Genomic DNA, 22,411 nt, shown 5'->3' on the forward strand with positions numbered 1-22,411 from the left:
TGGTGTGGAGGAGTGACCATCGGAGGTATGGCCCCCTGGTGTGGAGTGGTGACCATCGGAGGTATGGCCCCCTGGTGTGGAGGGGTAACCATCGGAGGTATGGCCCCCTGGTGTAGAGGGGTGACCATCGGAGGTATGGCCCCCTGGTGTGGAGGAGTGACCATCGGAGGTATGGCCCCCTGGTGTGGAGGAGTGACCATCGGAGGTATGGCCCCCTGGTGTGGAGGGGTGACCATCGGAGGTATGGCCCCCTGGTGTGGAGGAGTGACCATCGGAGGTATGGCCCCCTGGTGTAGAGGGGTGACCATCGGAGGTATGGCCCCCTGGTGTGGAAGGGTAACCATCGGAGGTATGGCCCCCTGGTGTAGAGGGGTGACCATCGGAGGTATGGCCCCCTGGTGTAGAGGGGTGACCATCGGAGGTATGGCCCCCTGAGTGTGGAGGGGTAACCGTCAGAGTAACGGACCCCCTGGTTACGCCAAAGTAATTAAATTTAAGAAGACCCTGTTAGGGTAAGTCCCTAGGGTCATGGCTGTCATTTTTCACATGCCTGTGCACTAAATTGAGCCCTCCGAGCTGGAGCTGGTTGTGGCTGGAGGGAGAGAAAAACATTTTATTTAAAAAAAAAATGTTTTAATAAAAATCTAATAGCTTCAAGGACCTTTTCTGATGATTTGTACTTTTCTTAGTGAAGATATATGACCGCTTATATTGACCAACTCATGTTTCTCTTAAGGTTGCCAACAGTGTGATACGGCCATAGCTGCAGTACAGTGTCTATCGCAGCCAGCTAGTGAATGGAGCCCAGCACTGCTTACCATGATAACCCCATGCTCTGTGTGCAGGAGTTATATAGGCCTATGCCCCCCCCTTCCTTGCAGAACGGGCAGCATCAGGATGGTGCTGTTCCATGTCCAGCAAAGTGCTCTGACAATGATTGAGAGATGACATTACAGGGTCTCACTGCCTTCAGAGACTACGGTATCTCCAGCGGATCATGGGCTTCTTCTCATCATGCTAAGCATCATTCAATGGCTTGTTTTGCTGTTGATGTGGTTGTGACCCATCAAACAACAATGGAGGGTTGCTGTAGTATCTGGAGAAGCCGCAGCACCACAAGTACTTCTCTCTTCCCTTCTTTATACTCTCTATGTCTTTCCTGGCAGTATCAGTGGGTATAGGGTTGCCAATGGATATATAGACAGTTCTAGTTTTTAGTGGGAGAGGTATTCCTTGAAGAGGTGTTATCTTGTACATGGTATATACATCTGTATCATGTGTATACAGTTACCACCATAAGTGGGACCTAACACCTCATAAGTGGGAAGTAGGTACTTCTGTGCATATATGGTTGGCAATTACATGTGTGTGGTATGGCGGTATCCCCATGTATACTGGGTTATGGCAATGTCAGTGTTATAGTCTATTTCTCCTTACTAGTCTCTGACTACAGCCAGGTCACTTTGTTGCATTTTCAGCCACATTCATAGCTTGGTATTGTCGGGCAGGTAGTATGGGGACTTGTAGTATATAAGGTTTCTAGAGGCTAGTGCATTCCTACTCAGTTTGGTGGCGGTCGAGTCCATTTAAGGTGTCAAATGGCCTCTTCTGTGGCGGTTGCGGAGTCAGGTGGAAGTTGCAGGAAGTTATTGTAGACTTATTATAACTAATAGAGGAGGTTAAACCTCATGGTGGTGACAGGCTGAGCTTTGGAAATGGCCGGCCTGAAGGATGTGGTAATAGTAACGTCATCCAGGGGCGGGCACAGGGGTTAAACACAGGGTCGTTGGTGCCCTTAAAGTGTACTGGCTCTGCTAGAATTGTAAGCCGGAGCGGCCGCCCCCTTTATTTATTTATTGCTGTCTGGCCGGGTGCTGTATGTCAGAAGCCGGGGATCTCACAGTATTCGTGAATCCCAATGGTCTAACACTTCACCCGACTCCTTCTGTCATTATTTTACTTCTGTGAGTTTAATAAAGCTGTGGCCATTTTGACAACCCAAATAAAGTGTTTTGTGCATTTATTCCAAAGTCATTATTTACCGTAGTTTGGGTGGTTTTAGGTAGGAGTGAGGGACATCCCATATCCAAAAGTCAAGCGAAGTGACCTGTAGTGTGGGTGTAACAGTAACAGCGTGTTGTCTATCAGAGAAATCTATCTTCAGCATGGGTGACCCCCAGAATGAAGTGCTCATGTTATATACACTTTCTAGGTGAGCGGCGGTGCTATAGAGTGAACCCCAAAATCCATGGCAGGATTGGTGTTCTTTTCTCCCAAGAAAAATTAGAGATATTTTTTTTTTTTTTTTTGCTGCCCCAAAAGGATTTGTATGAAACTACAAAATCACCCCACAAAACACAAGAAGGCATCACTACAGTAATGGGAAAGCATCCTGACCAGTGAAACACGGAGAAGGGGGAGATGTTTCTGGCCGTAAGGCTAAAGTTACTAAGAGGTTAAAGGGGGGTGATGCAATTCCATCATTTACAAGGAAGTTATTGTTTGCCGTGTTCTCCATGCATGCAGTTCATTGTTTCATAAAGTTAAAGATTATAAGAATAGGCTAAACAGAGTGGCCATATTGTACTTCAAGGGCAAACTGTAAAACTCAGGAGATGGAGGGAGCTAAACTAAAAAAAGAAGCAACAATTCTCACCTACAACTGGTCCTCCATTATGGTGTTGATGCAATGAAGATCAGATGACCATCGTGGCCAATCACTGGTCTCAGCGGTCACCAGTAGTCTCTGAGGAAGTGACTGGTTGTAGCAACCACCTGAGCACCTGGCCCAGAAATGAGGGACACAGCGCTGGAACTAATGACCAGGGGGAGGCGAGTCTGGCTTTAATATATATCTGTGATATCGGAGGAGACGAAAAATACTAAAGATCTGGAAGGAAATCTCTGTATGGATTAGTAACAGAAGAGCGGGACTCACAGCTACACGTGTTCCTCTTCCATATGTGCTCACTATTATAAGTACTAGTATAGGACATTAGCTTGTCATTGGGGAACTGAACTGCCCTTTATGATATTGGGGGTTATAATAACTAATATAATGGTGAGATGGATAGAAGGGGGGTCTAAAAGACTTCCTTTGGCCCATTACTTGGAGATTTGGGATGGGGGATATTTGGAGAGAGTTTAATCCTCATTCACAAGTATTTTCTGCTAATCTAATGGTTTTCATTCTGATCTGACCATGGTGACTGACAACCTTGTGTAAAGTCAGTAAAGTGGGTCAGATATTATTCAGGAACCTGTAAGATCACAAAACACTTGTGGCTCAGTTACCACTTGTGGCTCAGTTACCTCTTGTGGCTCGTTACCCCTTGTGACTCAGTTACTATCTGTGGCTCAGTTACCATTTGTGGCCCAGTTACCACTTGTGGCTTAGTTACCCATTGTGGCTCAGTTATCCGTTGTGGCTCAGTTACCGCTTGTGGCTCAGTTACCCCTTGTGGCTCAGTTACCATCTGTGGCTCAGTTACTGCTTGTGGCTCAATTACCACTTGTGGCTCAGTTACTGCTTGTGGCTCAGTTACCCCTTGTGGCTCAGTTACCGCTTGTGGCTCAGTTACTGCTTGTGGCTCAGTTACCGCTTGTGGCTCAGTTACCCCTTGTGGCTCAGTTACACCTTTTGGCTCAGTTACCCCTTGTGGCTCAGTTACCATCTGTGGCTCAGTTACCATCTGTGGCTCAGTTACCACTTGTGGCTCAGTTACCTCTTGTGGCTCAGTTACCCCTTGTGGCTCAGTTACCATCTGTGGCTCAGTTACTCCTTGTGGCTCAGTTACTGCTTGTGGCTCAGTTACCCCTTGTGGCTCAGTTACATCTTGTGGCTCAGTTACATCTTGTGGCTCAGTTATCCGTTGTGGCTCAATTACCACTTGTGGCTTAGTTGCCACTTGTGGCTCAGTTACCCCTTGTGGCTCAGTTACTGCTTGTGGCTCAGTTACCGCTTGTGGCTCAGTTACCCCTTGTGGCTCAGTTACCCCTTGTGGCTCAGTTACCATCTGTGGCTCAGTTACCATCTGTGGCTCAGTTACCCCTTGTGGCTCAGTTACCATCTGTGGCTGAGTTACCCCTTGTGGCTCAGTTATCCGTTGTGGCTCAGTTACCCCTTGTGGCTCAGTTACTGCTTGTGGCTCAGTTATCCGTTGTGGCCATACCTGAGACTTTTCTTTAGCATTAACCCTCATGGGTTAGATATTTTGGGTATCCACGTAATAGTGTTTGGCCTTATATTAGGGTTCTGTTTTCTAGAGCATAACATGAGATACTCTAAAGACATAAATAAGAGGGAAGTTATTAAAGAAGATTAGAAGAAGTAACAGTGTAGGAGGAGACTCTATGTCAGAGAGATGAGTGATGTCTAAGGAAAGTAAGGAGACCTAGAACTTGGCTATGTTCTTGCTTACATGGCAGACCAATAAAGAGCAGCAACTAAGGTCATAACTAGGAAATGAAGGTGTGATATAGAGATGGGAGAGTCTCGTGAGATGCGTTACAGACATTTACAAGGTTTCATTTTGTCACAAGTATAATAAGCAGGGGAGGTTAGAAATAATAAATGCTGCTCCTCCTGGGCTCCTCCTGGTCTCCTCCTGGGCCCCTCCTGGGCTCCTCCTGAGCTCCCCTGTCTCATCCAGTACTCCACTAAAACACTAAATAATTCCTATACCTCATAACTGGGAACCTCCTCATGTAACCTATTACCAGTCCCCCTCCTCATATAACCTATTACCAGTCCGGGAGTCCCCCTCCTCATGTAACTTATCACCAGTCCCCCTCCTCATGTAACCTATCACCAGTCCCCCTCTTCATGTAACCTATTACCAGTCCCCCTCCTCATGTAACCTATTACCAGTCCCCCTCCTCATGTAACCTATTACCAGTCCCCCTCCTCATGTAACCTATCACCAGTCCCCCTCCTCATGTAACCTATCACCAGTCCCCCTCCTCATGTAACCTATCACCAGTCCCCTCCTCATGTAACCTATCACCAGTCCCCCTCCTCATGTAACCTATTACCAGTCCCCCTCCTCATGTAACCTATCACCAGTCCCCCTCCTCATGTAACCTATTACCAGTCCCCCTCCTCATGTAACCTATTACCAGTCCCCCTCCTCATGTAACCTATTACCAGTTCCCCTCCTCATGTAACCTATTACCAGTCCCCTCCTCATGTAACCTATTACCAGTCCCCCTCCTCATGTAACCTATTACCAGTCCCCCTCCTCATGTAACCTATTACCAGTCCCCCTCCTCATGTAACCTATTACCAGTTCCCCTCCTCATGTAACCTATTACCAGTCCCCTCCTCATGTAACCTATTACCAGTCCCCCTCCTCATGTAACCTATTACCAGTCCCCCTCCTCATGTAACCTATTACCAGTCCCCCTCCTCATGTAACCTATTACCAGTCCCCCTCCTCATGTAACCTATTACCAGTTCCCCTCCTCATGTAACCTATTACCAGTCCCCTCCTCATGTAACCTATCACCAGTCCCCCTCCTCATGTAACCTATTACCAGTCCCCCTCCTCATGTAACCTATTACCAGTCCCCCCTGCTCATGTAACCTATTACCAGTCCCCCTCCTCATGTAACCTATCACCAGTCCCCCTCCTCATGTAACCTATTACCAGTCCCCCTCCTCATGTAACCTATCACCAGTCCCCCTCCTCATGTAACCTATTACCAGTCCCCCTCCTCATGTAACCTATTACCAGTCCCCCTCCTCATGTAACCTATTACCAGTCCCCCCTGCTCATGTAACCTATTACCAGTCCCCCTCCTCATGTAACCTATTACCAGTCCCCTCCTCATGTAACCTATTACCAGTCCCCCTCCTCATGTAACCTATCACCAGTCCCCCTCCTCATGTAACCTATTACCAGTCCCCCCTGCTCATGTAACCTATTACCAGTCCCCCTCCTCATGTAACCTATCACCAGTCCCCCTCCTCATGTAACCTATCACCAGTCCCCCTCCTCATGTAACCTATCACCAGTCCCCCTCCTCATGTAACCTATTACCAGTCCCCCGCAGGGTTTTATATTTCCCCTTCTTTACCCTCCATATACTGTATAGTGATGTCCCCGCAGCTTCTCCTCTCTGTCCGGTCTCCATAATCCATTAGTTCATCATTCACCTCATGCTCTGAACTCAGATTACAATGATATCGATATGAAAGTTTGTGACCCCTCAAGCTACGGATCAGTGTAACCATAAAAACATGCGATATATATAAGAATAGAAAAGAGACAAATCTCTTACCTGGCAGCCGTATGTAACGCATAGAAATACAAGACCTCAAGAAAGGACGAAGTACAAGGAAAGGAGGAGCTGCTAAAATTTATAGTCACATATAGTTCTTTATGATTTTAACCCTATATGGTGTGACATGTATTCTCTTACCTTTCAGGTGATTGTTCCTCTCATGTATTTCCTGATTTACACTAAGTTGCTTGTAAAATGTGAGATGTGGATAAGAACAGGCGTAGTCTGGGGTACGGTTTAGGGAAAGGCTTTACACGACTGGACGTTATTCAGTGTAAGTGAAGAATTATATACAAGCAGAAAGACAAAGATGGGCGAGGGGATGCATGATACATGATGTCATACAGATACAGTGTATCTCAGATAATCCTCGGTGTCCCCCAGATAATGATTACAAGCACAAACTCTTTGGTAATATCTTCATTTATTTTGCTTGCAATGAAAAAACACAAAAGATAATGAAAAAAGTCACATCATTGATCATTTTACACAAAACTCCAAAACTGGTGCGGACAGAAGTATTGGCGCCCTCAGCCTAATACTTGGTGGCACAACCTTTAGACACAATAACTGCGCACAACCGCTTCCGCTAACCAGCAATGAGTTTCTTACAAGGCTCTGCTGGAATCTTAGACCATTCTTCTTTGGTAAACTGCTCCAGGTCCCCTCTGAGATGTGAAGGGGGCCGTCTCCAAACTGCCACCAAGAGATCTCTCCCCCTCCCCCCACAGGTGCTCTATGGGATTCAGGGCTGGACTCATTGCTGCCACTTTACAAGTCTCCAGGGCTTTCTCTCACCACCATTTTCTAGTGCTGACCTGAAGTGTGTTTTGGGTCATTGTCCTGCTGGAAGACCCATGACCTCTGGACTTGTAGCCTTGAGATTGCTCATGCTTCCTCACAATTTTGCTTCTCAAGTCCTCAGACAGTTCTTTGGTCTTCTTTCTTTTCTCCATGCTCAATGTGGTGCACACAAGGACACAGGACAGAGGTTGAGTCAACTTTAATCCATTTCAACTGGTTGCAAGTGTGATTTAGGTATTGCCACCACCTGTTAGGTGCCTCAGGTAAGTAACAGGTGCTGTTAATTGGCTATGACTAAGGGGTAAAGCATACCCAGAAACGCGTCAGCCGGTTCATGGGTTTTTAAATGCACTTTTTGTGTTTATCACTGTCACGTTCAATTTTTTATATTGGATTTACCCATTTTTATATGGATAATTAAAGGTTAATTTTTAAGTAAATCTCAGGAGTGCGGACTGGAATACTTTTTCGACTACTTGACCTTTCGTCTTTCCCTGGAGTCCGGGATCATTCAGCCGTGCACCCTGAAGATTGATTTGGAGGTGAGCCTATGTTTTAAACTTCCCCTCTTTTTGCTTTTTTACGTTTGCTGTTAATTACACAAATTACAGAAGCATCACATGATTTGTCAAACAGTGCCAATACTTTTGTCCACCCCCTTTTTTATGTTTGATGTGGAATTATATCCAATTTGGCTTTTTGACAATTCTTTTTGTGGTTTTCCATTGAAGACAAATTAAATGAAGAAAATAATACCAAAGAATGTGTGATTGCAATCATTATCTGGAAGAACACAAGGATTGTCTGACAGAAGTGCAGGGGGGCCAATACTTTTGGCCAACACTGTACATACACTAGGGCACAAACACAAATTCTTTTTTTTTTTTTTAACCAGAACATATTCAACTTACATTTATATAAAGGACATAAAGTCCAGACTTTCCGCATTCGTTCCAGAGTCTCCACATTAATATTGGATGAAGGGTTTAGGTCGGGACAATATTCCTTCCTTATGTTATTCTCCATTAAGCAGATACAAGGCCTGGAGTGGATTTGAGGTGTGGAGGTATGCTACTTGTAGTACTTGTAGTGCTTGTAATGCTTGTGGTACTTGTGGTGCTTGTGGTATTTGTGGAGCTTGTGGTATTTGTGGAGCTTGTGGTACTTGTGGTGCTTGTGGTATTTGTGGAGCTTGTGGTATTTGTGGAGCTTGTGGTACTTGCTGTTTTGCATTTTGAAGATTTTGCTGTGAAGAAAATATGCAGTCAAAGGATCGCTCCATACAGGTGAAACTAGCTGCAGAAACAGAAAAAACGAAAGAAAGAAAGAAAGAAAGAAAGAAAGAAAGAAAGAAAGAAAGAAAGAAAGAAAGAAAGAAAGAAAGAAAGAAAGAAAGAAAGAAAGAAAGAAAGATTCCAAATTAAATATCTGGCCTGGAGAAGTCACCCCCATCATATATATATAAGTGCTTAACAGGAATTAACGCACAGCGAGACGCAGGAGGGAAGGCGCGCCAAGGAGCTTTTAGAGGGCAGATCTGGCTGTGATCAGTTTCAGGAACCATGTCGCATTTACCAAGCCCTTGAGGTGTCAAAACAGTGGAAACCTCTAGAAAGTGACCCCCCCCCCCCATTGTGAAAACCGCACCCCTTAAAGAATTTATCAAGTGATGTGGTGAGCATTAGTAACCCCGTAGTGAATATGTAAGCTGTGCGGAGTAAATTGGGTACACCAAATCCCACTCTATGTTCCCACTAGCTCCTATGACACGGATGGGGAAGAGGGGCATTCTGGGGGATCAGCGCTGGTGTATTATCTCTCATAAGCTGTAAATATGGGGGGTCCCCTGAAAACGCTCGCACAGCTTATACATTTCCATCTAGTCGCAGTCACTTATGCCCTAATGATTTGGCGAGTTTTGGGGGTTTGGTCTTCACATTGTACAAGCTAGATTTGTATTTTCTGGCAATGTGGCCATATGAGGGCTTGGTGTTTGCGGTATTAGATGTACTTTTCAATGCCACCATTTTGGGGCCTGTAACTTATTGACTACATTTTATTAACTCTTTCTGGGTGGGATGTAAAAGGAAACATCAATTCTGACATTGCTTTTCAGCATTTTTTTTTTTCCCGTGCAGTGTACAGTATAAGTAACATGTGACCTTTATTCTGCGGGTCGGTACAGTTACGGCGTGCAGTGTACAGTATAAGTAACATGTTACCTTTATTCTGCGGCTCGGTATGGTTACGGCGTGCAGTGTACAGTATAAGTAACATGTGACCTTTATTCTGCGGGTCGGTACGGTTACGGCGTGCAGTGTACAGTATAAGTAACATGTTACCTTTATTCTGCATGTCGGTACAGTTACAGCGTGCAGTGTACAGTATAAGTAACATGTGACCTTTATTCTGCAGGTCAGTATGGTTACGGTGTGCAGTGTACAGTATAAGTAAGATGTTACCTTTATTCTGCGGGTCGGTACGGTTACGGCGTGCAGTGTACAGTATAAGTAACATGTTACCTTTATTCTGCGGCTCGGTATGGTTACGGCGTGCAGTGTACAGTATAAGTAACATGTGACCTTTATTCTTCGGGTCGGTACGGTTACGGCGTGCAGTGTACAGTATAAGTAACATGTTACCTTTATTCTGCAGGTCGGTACGGTTACGGCGTGCAGTGTACAGTATAAGTAACGTGTGACCTTTATTCTGCGGGTCGGTACGGTTACGGCGTGCAGTGTACAGTATAAGTAACATGTGACCTTTATTCTGCGGGTCAGTACAGTTACGGCGTGCAGTGTACAGTATAAGTAACATGTTACCTTTATTCTGCGGCTCGGTATGGTTACGGCGTGCAGTGTACAGTATAAGTAACATGTGACCTTTATTCTGCGGGTCGGTACGGTTACGGCGTGCAGTGTACAGTATAAGTAACATGTTACCTTTATTCTGCATGTCGGTACAGTTACAGCGTGCAGTGTACAGTATAAGTAACATGTGACCTTTATTCTGCAGGTCAGTATGGTTACGGTGTGCAGTGTACAGTATAAGTAAGATGTTACCTTTATTCTGCGGGTCGGTACGGTTACGGCGTGCAGTGTACAGTATAAGTAACATGTTACCTTTATTCTGCGGCTCGGTATGGTTACGGCGTGCAGTGTACAGTATAAGTAACATGTGACCTTTATTCTTCGGGTCGGTACGGTTACGGCGTGCAGTGTACAGTATAAGTAACATGTTACCTTTATTCTGCAGGTCGGTACGGTTACGGCGTGCAGTGTACAGTATAAGTAACGTGTGACCTTTATTCTGCGGGTCGGTACGGTTACGGCGTGCAGTGTACAGTATAAGTAACATGTGACCTTTATTCTGCGGGTCAGTACAGTTACGGCGTGCAGTGTACAGTATAAGTAACATGTGATGTTTATTCTGCAGGTCAGTATGGTTACGGCGTGCAGTGTACCGTATAAGTAACATGTTACCTTTATTCTGCGGGTCGGTACGGTTACGGTGTGCAGTGTACAGTATAAGTAACATGTGACCTTTATTCTGCGGGTCGGTACGGTTACGGCATGCAGTATACAGTATAAGTAACATGTGACCTTTATTCTGCGGGTCAGTACAGTTACGGCGTGCAGTGTACAGTATAAGTAACATGTGATGTTTATTCTGCAGGTCAGTATGGTTACGGCGTGCAGTGTACCGTATAAGTAACATGTTACCTTTATTCTGCGGGTCGGTACGGTTACGGTGTGCAGTGTACAGTATAAGTAACATGTGACCTTTATTCTGCGGGTCGGTACGGTTACGGCATGCAGTATACAGTATAAGTAACATGTGACCTTTATTCTGCAGGTCAGTATGGTTACAGTGTGCAGTGTACAGTATAAGTAACATGTTACCTTTATTCTGTGGGTCGGTACGGTTACGGCGTGCAGTATACAGTATAAGTAACATGTTACCTTTATTCTGTGGGTCGGTACAGTTACGGCATGCAGTGTACAGTATAAGTAACATGTTACCTTTATTCTGTGGGTCGGTACGGTTACGGTGTGCAGTGTACAGTATAAGTAACATGTGACCTTTATTCTGCAGGTCGGTACGGTTACGGCATGCAGTGTACAGTATAAGTAACATGTTACCTTTATTCTGCAGGTCGGTACAGTTACAGCGTGCAGTGTACAGTATAAGTAACATGTGACCTTTATTCTGCAGGTCAGTATGGTTACGGTGTGCAGTGTACAGTATAAGTAACATGTTACCTTTATTCTGCGGCTCGGTATGGTTACGGCGTGCAGTGTACAGTATAAGTAACATGTGACCTTTATTCTGCGGGTCGGTACGGTTACGGCGTGCAGTGTACAGTATAAGTAACATGTTACCTTTATTCTGCAGGTCGGTACAGTTACAGCGTGCAGTGTACAGTATAAGTAACATGTGACCTTTATTCTGCAGGTCAGTATGGTTACGGTGTGCAGTGTACAGTATAAGTAAGATGTTACCTTTATTCTGCGGGTCGGTACGGTTACGGCGTGCAGTGTACAGTATAAGTAACATGTTACCTTTATTCTGCGGCTCGGTATGGTTACGGCGTGCAGTGTACAGTATAAGTAACATGTGACCTTTATTCTTCGGGTCGGTACGGTTACGGCGTGCAGTGTACCGTATAAGTAACATGTTACCTTTATTCTGCGGGTCGGTACGGTTACGGTGTGCAGTGTACAGTATAAGTAACATGTGACCTTTATTCTGCGGGTCGGTACGGTTACGGCATGCAGTATACAGTATAAGTAACATGTGACCTTTATTCTGCGGGTCAGTACAGTTACGGCGTGCAGTGTACAGTATAAGTAACATGTTACCTTTATTCTGCAGGTCAGTATGGTTACAGTGTGCAGTGTACAGTATAAGTAACATGTTACCTTTATTCTGTGGGTCGGTACAGTTACGGCGTGCAGTGTACAGTATAAGTAACATGTTACCTTTATTCTGCGGCTCGGTACGGTTACGGCGTGCAGTGTACCGTATAAGTAACATGTTACCTTTATTCTGCGGGTCGGTACGGTTACGGTGTGCAGTGTACAGTATAAGTAACATGTGACCTTTATTCTGCGGGTCGGTACGGTTACGGCATGCAGTATACAGTATAAGTAACATGTGACCTTTATTCTGCGGGTCAGTACAGTTACGGCGTGCAGTGTACCGTATAAGTAACATGTTACCTTTATTCTGCGGGTCGGTATGGTTACAGTGTGCAGTGTACAGTATAAGTACCATGTGACCTTTATTCTGCGGGTCGGTACGGTTACGGCATGCAGTATACAGTATAAGTAACATGTTACCTTTATTCTGTGGGTCGGTACGGTTACGGCGTGCAGTATACAGTATAAGTAACATGTTACCTTTATTCTGTGGGTCGGTACAGTTACGGCATGCAGTGTACAGTATAAGTAACATGTTACCTTTATTCTGTGGGTCGGTACAGTTACAGCATGCAGTGTACAGTATAAGTAACATGTTACCTTTATTCTGCGGGTCGGTACGGTTACGGTGTGCAGTGTACAGTATAAGTAACATGTGACCTTTATTCTGCGGGTCGGTACGGTTACGGTGTGCAGTGTACAGTATAAGTAACATGTTACCTTTATTCTGCAGGTCGGTACGGTTACGGTGTGCAGTGTACAGTATAAGTAACATGTGACCTTTATTCTGCAGGTCGGTACGGTTACGGCATGCAGTGTACAGTATAAGTAACATGTTACCTTTATTCTGCAGGTCGGTACGGTTACGGCGTGCAGTGTACAGTATAAGTAACATGTGACCTTTATTCTGCGGGTCGGTACGGTTACGGTGTGCAGTGTACAGTATAAGTAACATGTGACCTTTATTCTGCGGGTCGGTACGGTTACGGTGTGCAGTGTACAGTATAAGTACCATGTGACCTTTATTCTGCGGGTCGGTACGGTTACGGCGTGCAGTGTACAGTATAAGTAACATGTGACCTTTATTCTGCGGGTCGGTACGGTTACGGCGTGCAGTGTACAGTATAAGTAACATGTTACCTTTATTCTGCGGGTCGGTACGGTTACGGCGTGCAGTGTACAGTATAAGTAACATGTTACCTTTATTCTGCGGGTCGGTACGGTTACGGCGTGCAGTGTACAGTATAAGTACCATGTGACCTTTATTCTGCGGGTCGGTACGGTTACGGCGTGCAGTGTACAGTATAAGTACCATGTGACCTTTATTCTGCGGGTCGGTACGGTTACGGCGTGCAGTGTACAGTATAAGTAACATGTGACCTTTATTCTGCGGGTCGGTACGGTTACGGCGTGCAGTGTACAGTATAAGTAACATGTGGCCTTTATTCTGCGGGTCGGTACGGTTACGGCGTGCAGTGTACAGTATAAGTAACATGTGACCTTTATTCTGCGGGTCGGTACGGTTACGGCGTGCAGTGTACAGTATAAGTAACATGTTACCTTTATTCCGCGGGTCGGTACGGTTACGGCGTGCAGTGTACAGTATAAGTAACATGTGACCTTTATTCTGCGGGTCGGTACGGTTACGGCGTGCAGTGTACAGTATAAGTAACATGTGACCTTTATTCTGCGGGTCGGTACGGTTACAGCGTGCAGTGTACAGTATAAGTAACATGTGACCTTTATTCTGCGGGTCGGTACGGTTACAGCGTGCAGTGTACAGTATAAGTAACATGTTACCTTTATTCTGTGGGTCGGTACGGTAACGGCGTGCAGTGTACAGTATAAGTAACATGTGACCTTTATTCTGCGGGTCGGTACGGTTACGGCGTGCAGTGTACAGTATAAGTAACATGTGACCTTTATTCTGCAGGTCGGTATGGTTACGGCGTGCAGTGTACAGTATAAGTAACATGTGACCTTTATTCTGCAGGTCGGTACGGTTACGGCGTGCAGTGTACAGTATAAGTACCATGTGACCTTTATTCTGCGGGTCGGTACGGTTACGGCGTGCAATGTACAGTATAAGTAACATGTGTCCTTTATTCTGCGGGTCGGTATGGTTACGGCGTGCAGTGTACAGTATGAGTAAGATGTGACCTTTATTCTGCGGGTCAGTACGGTTACGGCGTGCAGTGTACAGTATGAGTAACATGTGACCTTTATTCTGCGGGTCGGTACAGTTACGGCGTGCAGTGTACAGTATAAGTAACATGTGCCCTTTATTCTGCGGGTCGGTACGGTTACGGCGTGCAGTGTACAGTATAAGTAACATGTGTTCTTTATTCTGCGGGTCGGTACGGTTACGGTGATACCTCATTTATATGATTTTTTAATGCGTTGCTATTTGTGCAGAATAAAATTCAATTTAGGGGAAAAAATCAATTATTTTCGCCATCTTCTGAAAGGCATAACATTTTTATTTTTCGGTAGAAAGAGCTGGTTGAGGGCTTATTTTTTGCGGGATGACCTCTGCTTTTTATTGGTACTATTTTGGTTTTCATCTGACCATTTGATTACTTTTTATTGAACATTTTGTAAGGGAAAGCTGGTGAATAATCATTATTTTGTGCAGTTTTCTACGTTGTTCAGGTTCAGGTTATTACGGACGCGGTGATACCAAATATGTAATGTTTTTTTCTATTTTTCTTTATTTTACATAATAAAACATTTTATGTGGGAAAAGGGATTTTTGGGGCTTTATTTATTTCTAATTTATTTTAAACTTATTTAAACTTTTTTATTTTTACTTTATTTTCACTTTTTTTTCTGTCCCCATGGGATCTGCTGATCACCGCTTCACTAGATATACACTGCAATACATGTGTTACACGTGTATTGCAGAGTATAGGAAGCTGTCAGACTGTGTAGACACACAAGGCTGACAGCTTCCTTTGGGCAGGATCAACCAGTTACGTGGAGGGGGCAAGTGATGGGGCAGACCTGGGGTCACTGATCAGACCCCGGGCTGCCCCCTACGAACACCGGCACCCCCCAAAATTGGCGCGAGGGGTGCCAATCGGCACCATTGTATTGTGATCCCCAGAAATGCTGGCGGTCATGTTTGACGGCCGGCATCTCAGGGGTTAACACCCGCGATCGGACCCGGTTCCGACCGCGGGTGTTACAGGGCATAGTCAGCCGTATATTATGGCTGACACCCGCAGGGCACGGTGCGCACACAGTTTCTGTGTGCGCACCATGCAGCCGCTGTACTAGTACGGCGGTTTGCGGGAAGTCCTTCCCGGCTGTGCCGTACTATTATGGTGGATGCTGGGAAGGGGTTAACACATACCATACAGGCTCACATATACTGTATCTGTCTGTAGTGATGCTAAATCCCCCGCTCACCAGGTCACACATGGCTACTACTAAACAATGCACTTAGTAATGATCTGCTTATGCCATTAGTGGGGATGATGCTCTCAGTAAATATACTCTCTTACCACCGGAGATCAGGAGTTATTCATCCTCTTTTAGTCCTTCCTTCTTCCAAGTCTTCTTTCCTCCTGGACCATTTTTGGTGCCTCAGTGTTGTAAAACCAGAAAAGAGAGCTAAAAGGGGGTTTGGGTCTAGTATAGTGACCACTTATCAGTAAGGCATATCCCCTAGGCCTCTGCCGCTGGGTTAGTGGCAGTGTCTGCCCATATCAGCAGGGATTTTTTTGTGTTTCTGTCTGTAAGGAAACAGACTTTTATGTTGAGTGCACCGGGTCTAGAGTTCTATACTGTTTGTACTAAACCCAAAGGCTAGATCTGCCTTCTGCCATCTGTGCCATCTATCTGTGGGCTGCCTGACTAACGCCTGCTGTGTTGGCTTGACTACCTGGCTCATCGCACTGTTGCCTACTTGGGCGACCATTTGCAGCATCTGCCTGACTCGGCTACTGGCCTCCTAGTGAGAGCTACCTGCCTTGAGTACCTGCTACCTCTGCTACTTGAGGAGCATCATGAGCAGAAGCATCTTGCCTGGGCAGATTATAGACCCTCCTCAAGGAGGTGGTTTGGTGAGTACGGATCCGGAATAAAAGTGAAAGCATTTCCTCACTTCTAGTAGACATCCGTACTTCCTTGTCTCAGCTCGCAAAGAAGCCATGCCCTGGAAGGCTTTCCCTGTCGCTCCCCTCTATGAGACTCCAGGAAGACAACGACTCATTCCAACAGACCTATCTCCTATTAGGACCAGACTACAAGGCTGCTGAAGTCCATCCGGTCTACAGTTGGCTAAGGATGTTGACGGGGAAGCCTCCACATCTACCTCTGGGGGGCACATTACCTTCCATGCGGACGCTTCTCTGGCCAGCATCATGTTTCAGCAATGGAAACAACCTGAGAAGGGACATTCCTCTATGAGAGTCTTCAGGTCCCCGTTCCCCAGGACCCATCACAATGGGACAAGTGGGAGCCTCCCCCGAAGATGGATCTCGTGGTGGCTAAACTATCACGTCAGACTGTAGTCCCCTTAGAAGATGGATCGAATCTTCAGGAACTCTGGGATCGCAAAGTGGACTCCAACCTAAAGAAGGTGTATTCCGCCAGTTCAGCTCAGGCCTCAGTAGCCATAGCCTCAACTGCTGTGTCTGATTATCTGCGGACCCGTCTTTCTCAACTTGAACGGTAACCTGCACAGAGCAGTGGACTACATCTCGTCCAGACAACAGCTAAAGCTCGCCTCCAGTTCCATGGCTATGTGTACGGCCGCATGAGGCCTCTATGGTTAATACCCTGGAGAGCTGATCTCGCCTCAAAAGTTGCACTCTGCTCCCTTCCCTATGAGCCTGGGAAGGTATTCAGCTGAGGGCTGGATGACCTCATGGAAGGTCTGGTTGAGGGCAAAGGGAAATCCCTGCTGCAAGCCTCCAGAGGAAGGAGATTTCCCCCTCCTAGGGGTCGAGGGTCAACATCTGGCCTTAGACGCCAGCAACAATGGCAGTCTAGATACCATCCTAGATGCACGAGTCGTGGTAATCTGGGGATGACCCCAAAAAGAAGCCTGAATTTTTATGGGGCACCACTCTCTGTGGCCATTATTCATGTTGGAGGACGTCTTTTCCTTTTTTTTTCAGCGGCATGGAGAACCCACATAGAAGTTCTTTGGGTTCTACAGGTGTTAGAATGCGGTTATTCTATAGAGTTCGATCATCTACCTTCCGACCGGCCGGATGGAGTCTGTAGACTCTGTAACATTTTTATCTACAGCAGGGAGAAGTAATGATCACTCTAGATCTCAAAGACGTGTACCTCCATGTTCCTGTTTTAAGTTCTCACAGGAAGTATCCCAGAATCGCCATTTATATGGCCCACCACAGAGAGCATTATCAAGTCACCACACTGCCGTTTGGCATTTCCTCAGCCACATTCGTATTCATCAAGGTGGTCTCTCCGGTTGCCACCGCCCTCAGGCTGCAAGGCCTAGTCATCGTTCCCTACTTGAACAACGGGCTCATAAAATCTCAGTCTGCTGCAATCCTCCATCATCTCCAGATAGCTACCAACCTCCTACAGAAGTTAGGTTGGATAGTCAATTGGGAGAAATCAGAGATCGTGCCAGCTACCCGGAAGAAGTTCCTGGGTTTTATTGTGGATTCAGAGTTGATGCAGATCTTCCTTTCCAGCCCAAGGAGGTTGAGAATAGAGCTGCCACCCGCTTCCTATTTCGGACCCGCCGAGTTACCATCCGCACAGCCATGAGAGTCCTCGGCCTGATGTCATCCTCGGCCAGGGCGGTCCCTTGAGCTTTATGGCATTTACGTCCCCTTCAGACTGAAGTGTTGAGAACCTGGAATGGCTCTCCACAGGGATTGCACAAGAAGATCTGCTTTTCTCCCAGTACCCGTCTTTCCCTCAGATGGTGATACACCCAAAAGACGGAAGGTCCACTGTCCCGACAGTGTGGACCCTGTTGACAATAGATGCATCCCATTTGGGATGGGGAGCCCATCTGGAAGACAAGACTGTGCAAGGTCATTGGAGGAGACCGGAGTTGGGAACGTCCAATATCAAAGAGCACAGAGCAGTCTATCTGGCTATTCTTCACTTTGCAAAACTGTGAAGGTTTGTTCAGACAACATGACCGCTGTATTCTATATGAACAAACAAGATGGCACCGGATCTCCAGCCATGCTGAGAGAGGCGAGGCTTATATTCTCCTGGGCAGGAAAGAATCTGACCCAGTTATCCACTGTTCACATCAAGGGCTCCCTGAACATAGTAGCAGATCAGTTGAGTTGGGGTATCACTGTATCTGGTGAATGGTCACTCAGTTCAGACGTATTTCAACAGATTGTCCAGAGATGGGGTCTCCCGGAGGTCGATCTTATAGCAACCCGACTCAACGCCAAAGTGGGGACCTTCTGCTCTCTGTACTAGAAGGACAATCCCTTGGCAGTGGATGCCCTGTCCATCCCGTGGAGGTTCAGGCTGTTCTACATCTTCCCTCCAATTCAAATCCAATACCATGGGGTATTGATAAAATAAGACAGGACCAAACCTCGGGAATTGCCATAATCCCGTTCTGGCCAAAAAGGGCTTGGTTTGCCCACCTCTTGTGGATGAGTTAAGGCATATACTGGAGGCTTCCCCCCTCCCAGACCTGGTAACCCAAGGAGAGCTGAGATGCCAGGATCTGAGGAGACTCAACCTGACAGCCTGGAGGTTGACCAGTCCCTATTAAGGAATAGAGGACTGTCTCAAGCCGTTCTGAAGACTCTCGCAAGCGCCAGAGCTGGGCCTACTAATAACAACTATAGAAGAACTGGCAAAATCTTCAATGCCTGGTGTCTGAACATGAAGTGGACTCCTCCGATCCCCCAGTGAGGGCGATGCTGGATTTTCTTCAGAACGGAGTAGACAGAGAGCTCGCTGCTGCCACCCTAAAGGTACATGTAGCCGCTCTGTTAGCCTATCTGGGGAGGCGTTTGTCTCAAGATTATTTAGTAAGCACTTTTATGAAAGGGAAAACTAGGCTGAGACCTGTGGTTACCACACCTGTCCACCAGTGGGACCTCAATACGGTCCTTTCGGCACTACTCACAAAGCCTTTTGAGCCTTTGGAAGAGGTTGAACTAAAGTTCCTGACCTACAAAACAGCAGTTCTTTTGGCTATAACATCAGCCAAAAGGGTCAGTGAACTGCAAGCTCTGTTTTCGGAGAAGCCATATACCTCCTCTTTCCGGATTAGGTTCCGCTTAGGTTCCTTCCGGGCTTCAGACCCAAAATTCCTTCCACCATAAATATAAACCAGCTGATCACCTTACCAGCTTTTTTTTCCATCTCCTTCCTCTGCTGACAAAGAAAAGTTCCATACAATGGACCTCATGAGATGCCTTAGGATCTATCTCCACTGTATGTGTTCCTTCAGAAAGTCCAGAAAACCTCCTCATCAACTTCTTGGGGAGACACAAAGGGCTTAAGGCTTCCAAAACCTCAATTTCATGCTGGGTCAGGGAGACAATTAAAGTTCTCTTATTCAAGGGCGCATTCCACGAGGTTGGTTTCCACCTCCTGGGCAGAGACAAAAGCCTTGTCTCTAAGTCAAATTTGCTGCTGCATTTTGGTCCTTGGAGGCAACCCTTGTGTCCCACTACTGCCTGGACACTCGGGCTTCAGAAGCTACTGCTTTTGATCATGGTTTAGGTGAAGTTGGTGGTGAGGACCCACCCTAGGGGATTACTTGCTAACTCCCCGTATTGTGCCGCTGTAGGACAACAGGGAACGAAGGATTATGAAGATAATCTTGTTTCCCTTAGTCCTAACAGCGGCACAAGAATTCCCGCCCGGAAGAATTTTGTCATTGTTATAATTATATTATGTTACCTATGTATAATTAGGTTACTCTTGTATATACACGCAGGGGGGAGGTTCTTGGGCCCTCTTATAGGGCAAGCCATGATTGATTAATTAATTGGCTAATTAAAAATCCGCCTGTCCTACCAGCACACAGGGGCAGAAATACCCCATATTGTGCCGCTGCTAGGACTAAGGGAAACAAGATTATCTTCATAATCCTTCATTCACGTGTATTGCCTACCCCTATGGTGCCTAATCCTATATCAGAAGGAACATCTGAATAACAATGACCAATAACATTGTACAAGTAATAAAATAAAAAAGTAAAAATAATTATTGGTTGTTAACATTCATAGATTTATAGTATAAACCCATAACCAATAAACACTGAGTACATAGTACATGTACATGTTATATCAAGTACATCTCATATTCACCAGAATACACATATACAGTGGGGCAAAGAAGTATTTAGTCAGTCACCAATGGTGCAAGTTCCACCACTTACAAAGATGAGAGGCGTCTGTAATTTACATCATAGGTAGACCTCAACTATGAGAGACAAAATGAGAAAACAAATCCAGAAAATCACATTGTCTGATTTTGTAAGAATTTATTTGCAAATTATGGTGGAAAATAAGTATTTGGTCAGTAACAAAATTTCATCTCAATACTTTGTTCTCTCTCCTTTGTTGGCAATGACAGAGGTGAAACGTTTTCTGTAAGTCTTCACAAGGTTGGCACACACTGTTGTTGGTACGTTGGCCCATTCCTCCATGCAGATCTCCTCTACAGCAGTGATGTTTTGGGGCTGTCGCTTGGCAACACGGACTTTCAACTCCCTCCAAAGGTTTTCTATAGGGTTGAGATCTGCAGACTGGCTAGGCCACTCCAGGACCTTGAAATGATTCTTACAAAGCCACTCCTTTGTTGCCCTGGCGGTGTGCTTTGGATCATTGTCATGTTGAAAGACCCAGCCACGTTTCATCTTCAATGCCCTTGCTGATGGAAGGAGGTTTGCACTCAAAATCTCCCGATACATGGCCCCATTCATTCTTTCATGTACCCGGATCAGTCGTCCTGGCCCCTTTGCAGAGAAACAGCCCCAAAGCATGATGTTTCCACCCCCATGCTTTACAGTAGGTATGGTGTTTGATGGATGCAACTCAGTATTCTTTTTCCTCCAAACACGTAAAGTTGTGTTTCTACCAAACAGTTCCAGTTTGGTTTCATCAGACCATAGGACATTCTCCCAATACTCTTCTGGATCATCCAAATGCTCTCTAGCAAACTTCAGACGGGCCCGGACATGTACTGGCTTAAGCAGAGGGACACGTCTGGCACTGCAGGATCTGAGTCCCTGGCGGCGCAGTGTGTTACTGATGGTAGGCTTTGTTACATTGGTCCCAGCTCTCTGCAGTTCATTCACTAGGCCCCCCCGCGTGGTTCTGGGATTTTTGCTCACCGTTCTTGTGATCATTTTGACCCCACGGGGTGAGATTTTGCGTGGAGCCCCAGATCGAGGGAGATTATCAGTGGTCTTGTATGTCTTCCATTTTCTAATTATTGCTCCCACAGTTGATTTCTTCAATCCAAGCTGGTTGCCTATTGCAGATTCAGTCTTCCCAGCCTGGTGCAGGGCTACAATTTTGTTTCTGGTGTCCTTTGACAGCTCTTTGGTCTTCACCATAGTGGAGTTTGGAGTCTGACTGTTTGAGGGTGTGCACAGGTGTCTTTTTATACTGATAACAAGTTTAAACAGGTGCCATTACTACAGGTAATGAGTGGAGGAAAGAGGAGACTCTTAAAGAAGAAGTTACAGGTCTGTGAGAGACAGAAATCTTGATTGTTTGTAGGTGACCAAATACTTATTTTCCACCATAATTTGCAAATAAATTCTTACAAAATCAGACAATGTGATTTTCTGGATTTGTTTTCTCATTTTGTCTCTCATAGTTGAGGTCTACCTATAATGTAAATTACAGATGCCTCTCATCTTTTTAAGTGGTGGAACTTGCACTATTGCTGACTGACTAAATACTTTTTTGCCCCACTGTATGTATTCAACAATGGAAAGAACTTTCATATCTACTTGTCACCACCCTCTGTGGAGTTATCAGCAGTCAGTATCTTCATCTACTCGCTGTGTAGACTGAGAATGTAACAATACAGACATGGACAAACAGAACATGTACACATAGCAGACACATGTAACATGTACATATAACTGACACATGTAACATGTACACATAGCAAACACATGTAACATGTACATATAACACATATGGGTCCATTCACTTCTCTGAACCTTCCATAAAAACATGTAACGTCACACTGGAGCTCCAGACAAAACAGAACAAATGTCCATTAAATTAAAAAAAACTTGGCTGAACTAAAATCAAGTTTTTTCATATATTTTGTACAGTGATATCACCATAAAAGATATACAGGAAATAATTGCCCTGCTGAAAGGCAAAAAGGCCAGTGGCCCTGACGGCATCCTACCAGAGATGATCAAATACAGCCCTCCAGCAATACATGCGGCACTGGCA

General features: G+C 45.6%; 2 protein-coding genes across 2 annotated transcripts in view; one reads left to right on the plus strand and one right to left on the minus strand.

Annotated features, from left to right (window-relative positions):
• LOC142213479 (NACHT, LRR and PYD domains-containing protein 3-like) overlaps window positions 1-4,202 on the minus strand; it is a 78,979-nt gene extending 74,777 nt beyond the window's left edge. Inside the window, exon 1 of the mRNA XM_075281828.1 lies at window positions 3,313-4,202. Coding sequence (XP_075137929.1) covers window positions 3,313-4,202 — 890 coding nt within the window. The remainder of the gene's footprint in view (window positions 1-3,312) is intronic.
• LOC142214655 (NACHT, LRR and PYD domains-containing protein 12-like) overlaps window positions 1-22,411 on the plus strand; it is a gene marked incomplete at its 3' end in the record, with an annotated part of 792,298 nt that overhangs the window by 501,008 nt on the left and 268,879 nt on the right. The gene's annotated exons all lie outside the window — the stretch shown is intronic.

The sequence above is a fragment of the Leptodactylus fuscus genome, chromosome 7, assembly GCF_031893055.1.
Source record: "Leptodactylus fuscus isolate aLepFus1 chromosome 7, aLepFus1.hap2, whole genome shotgun sequence".
In the NCBI taxonomy this organism is placed as follows: Eukaryota; Metazoa; Chordata; class Amphibia; order Anura; family Leptodactylidae; genus Leptodactylus; species Leptodactylus fuscus.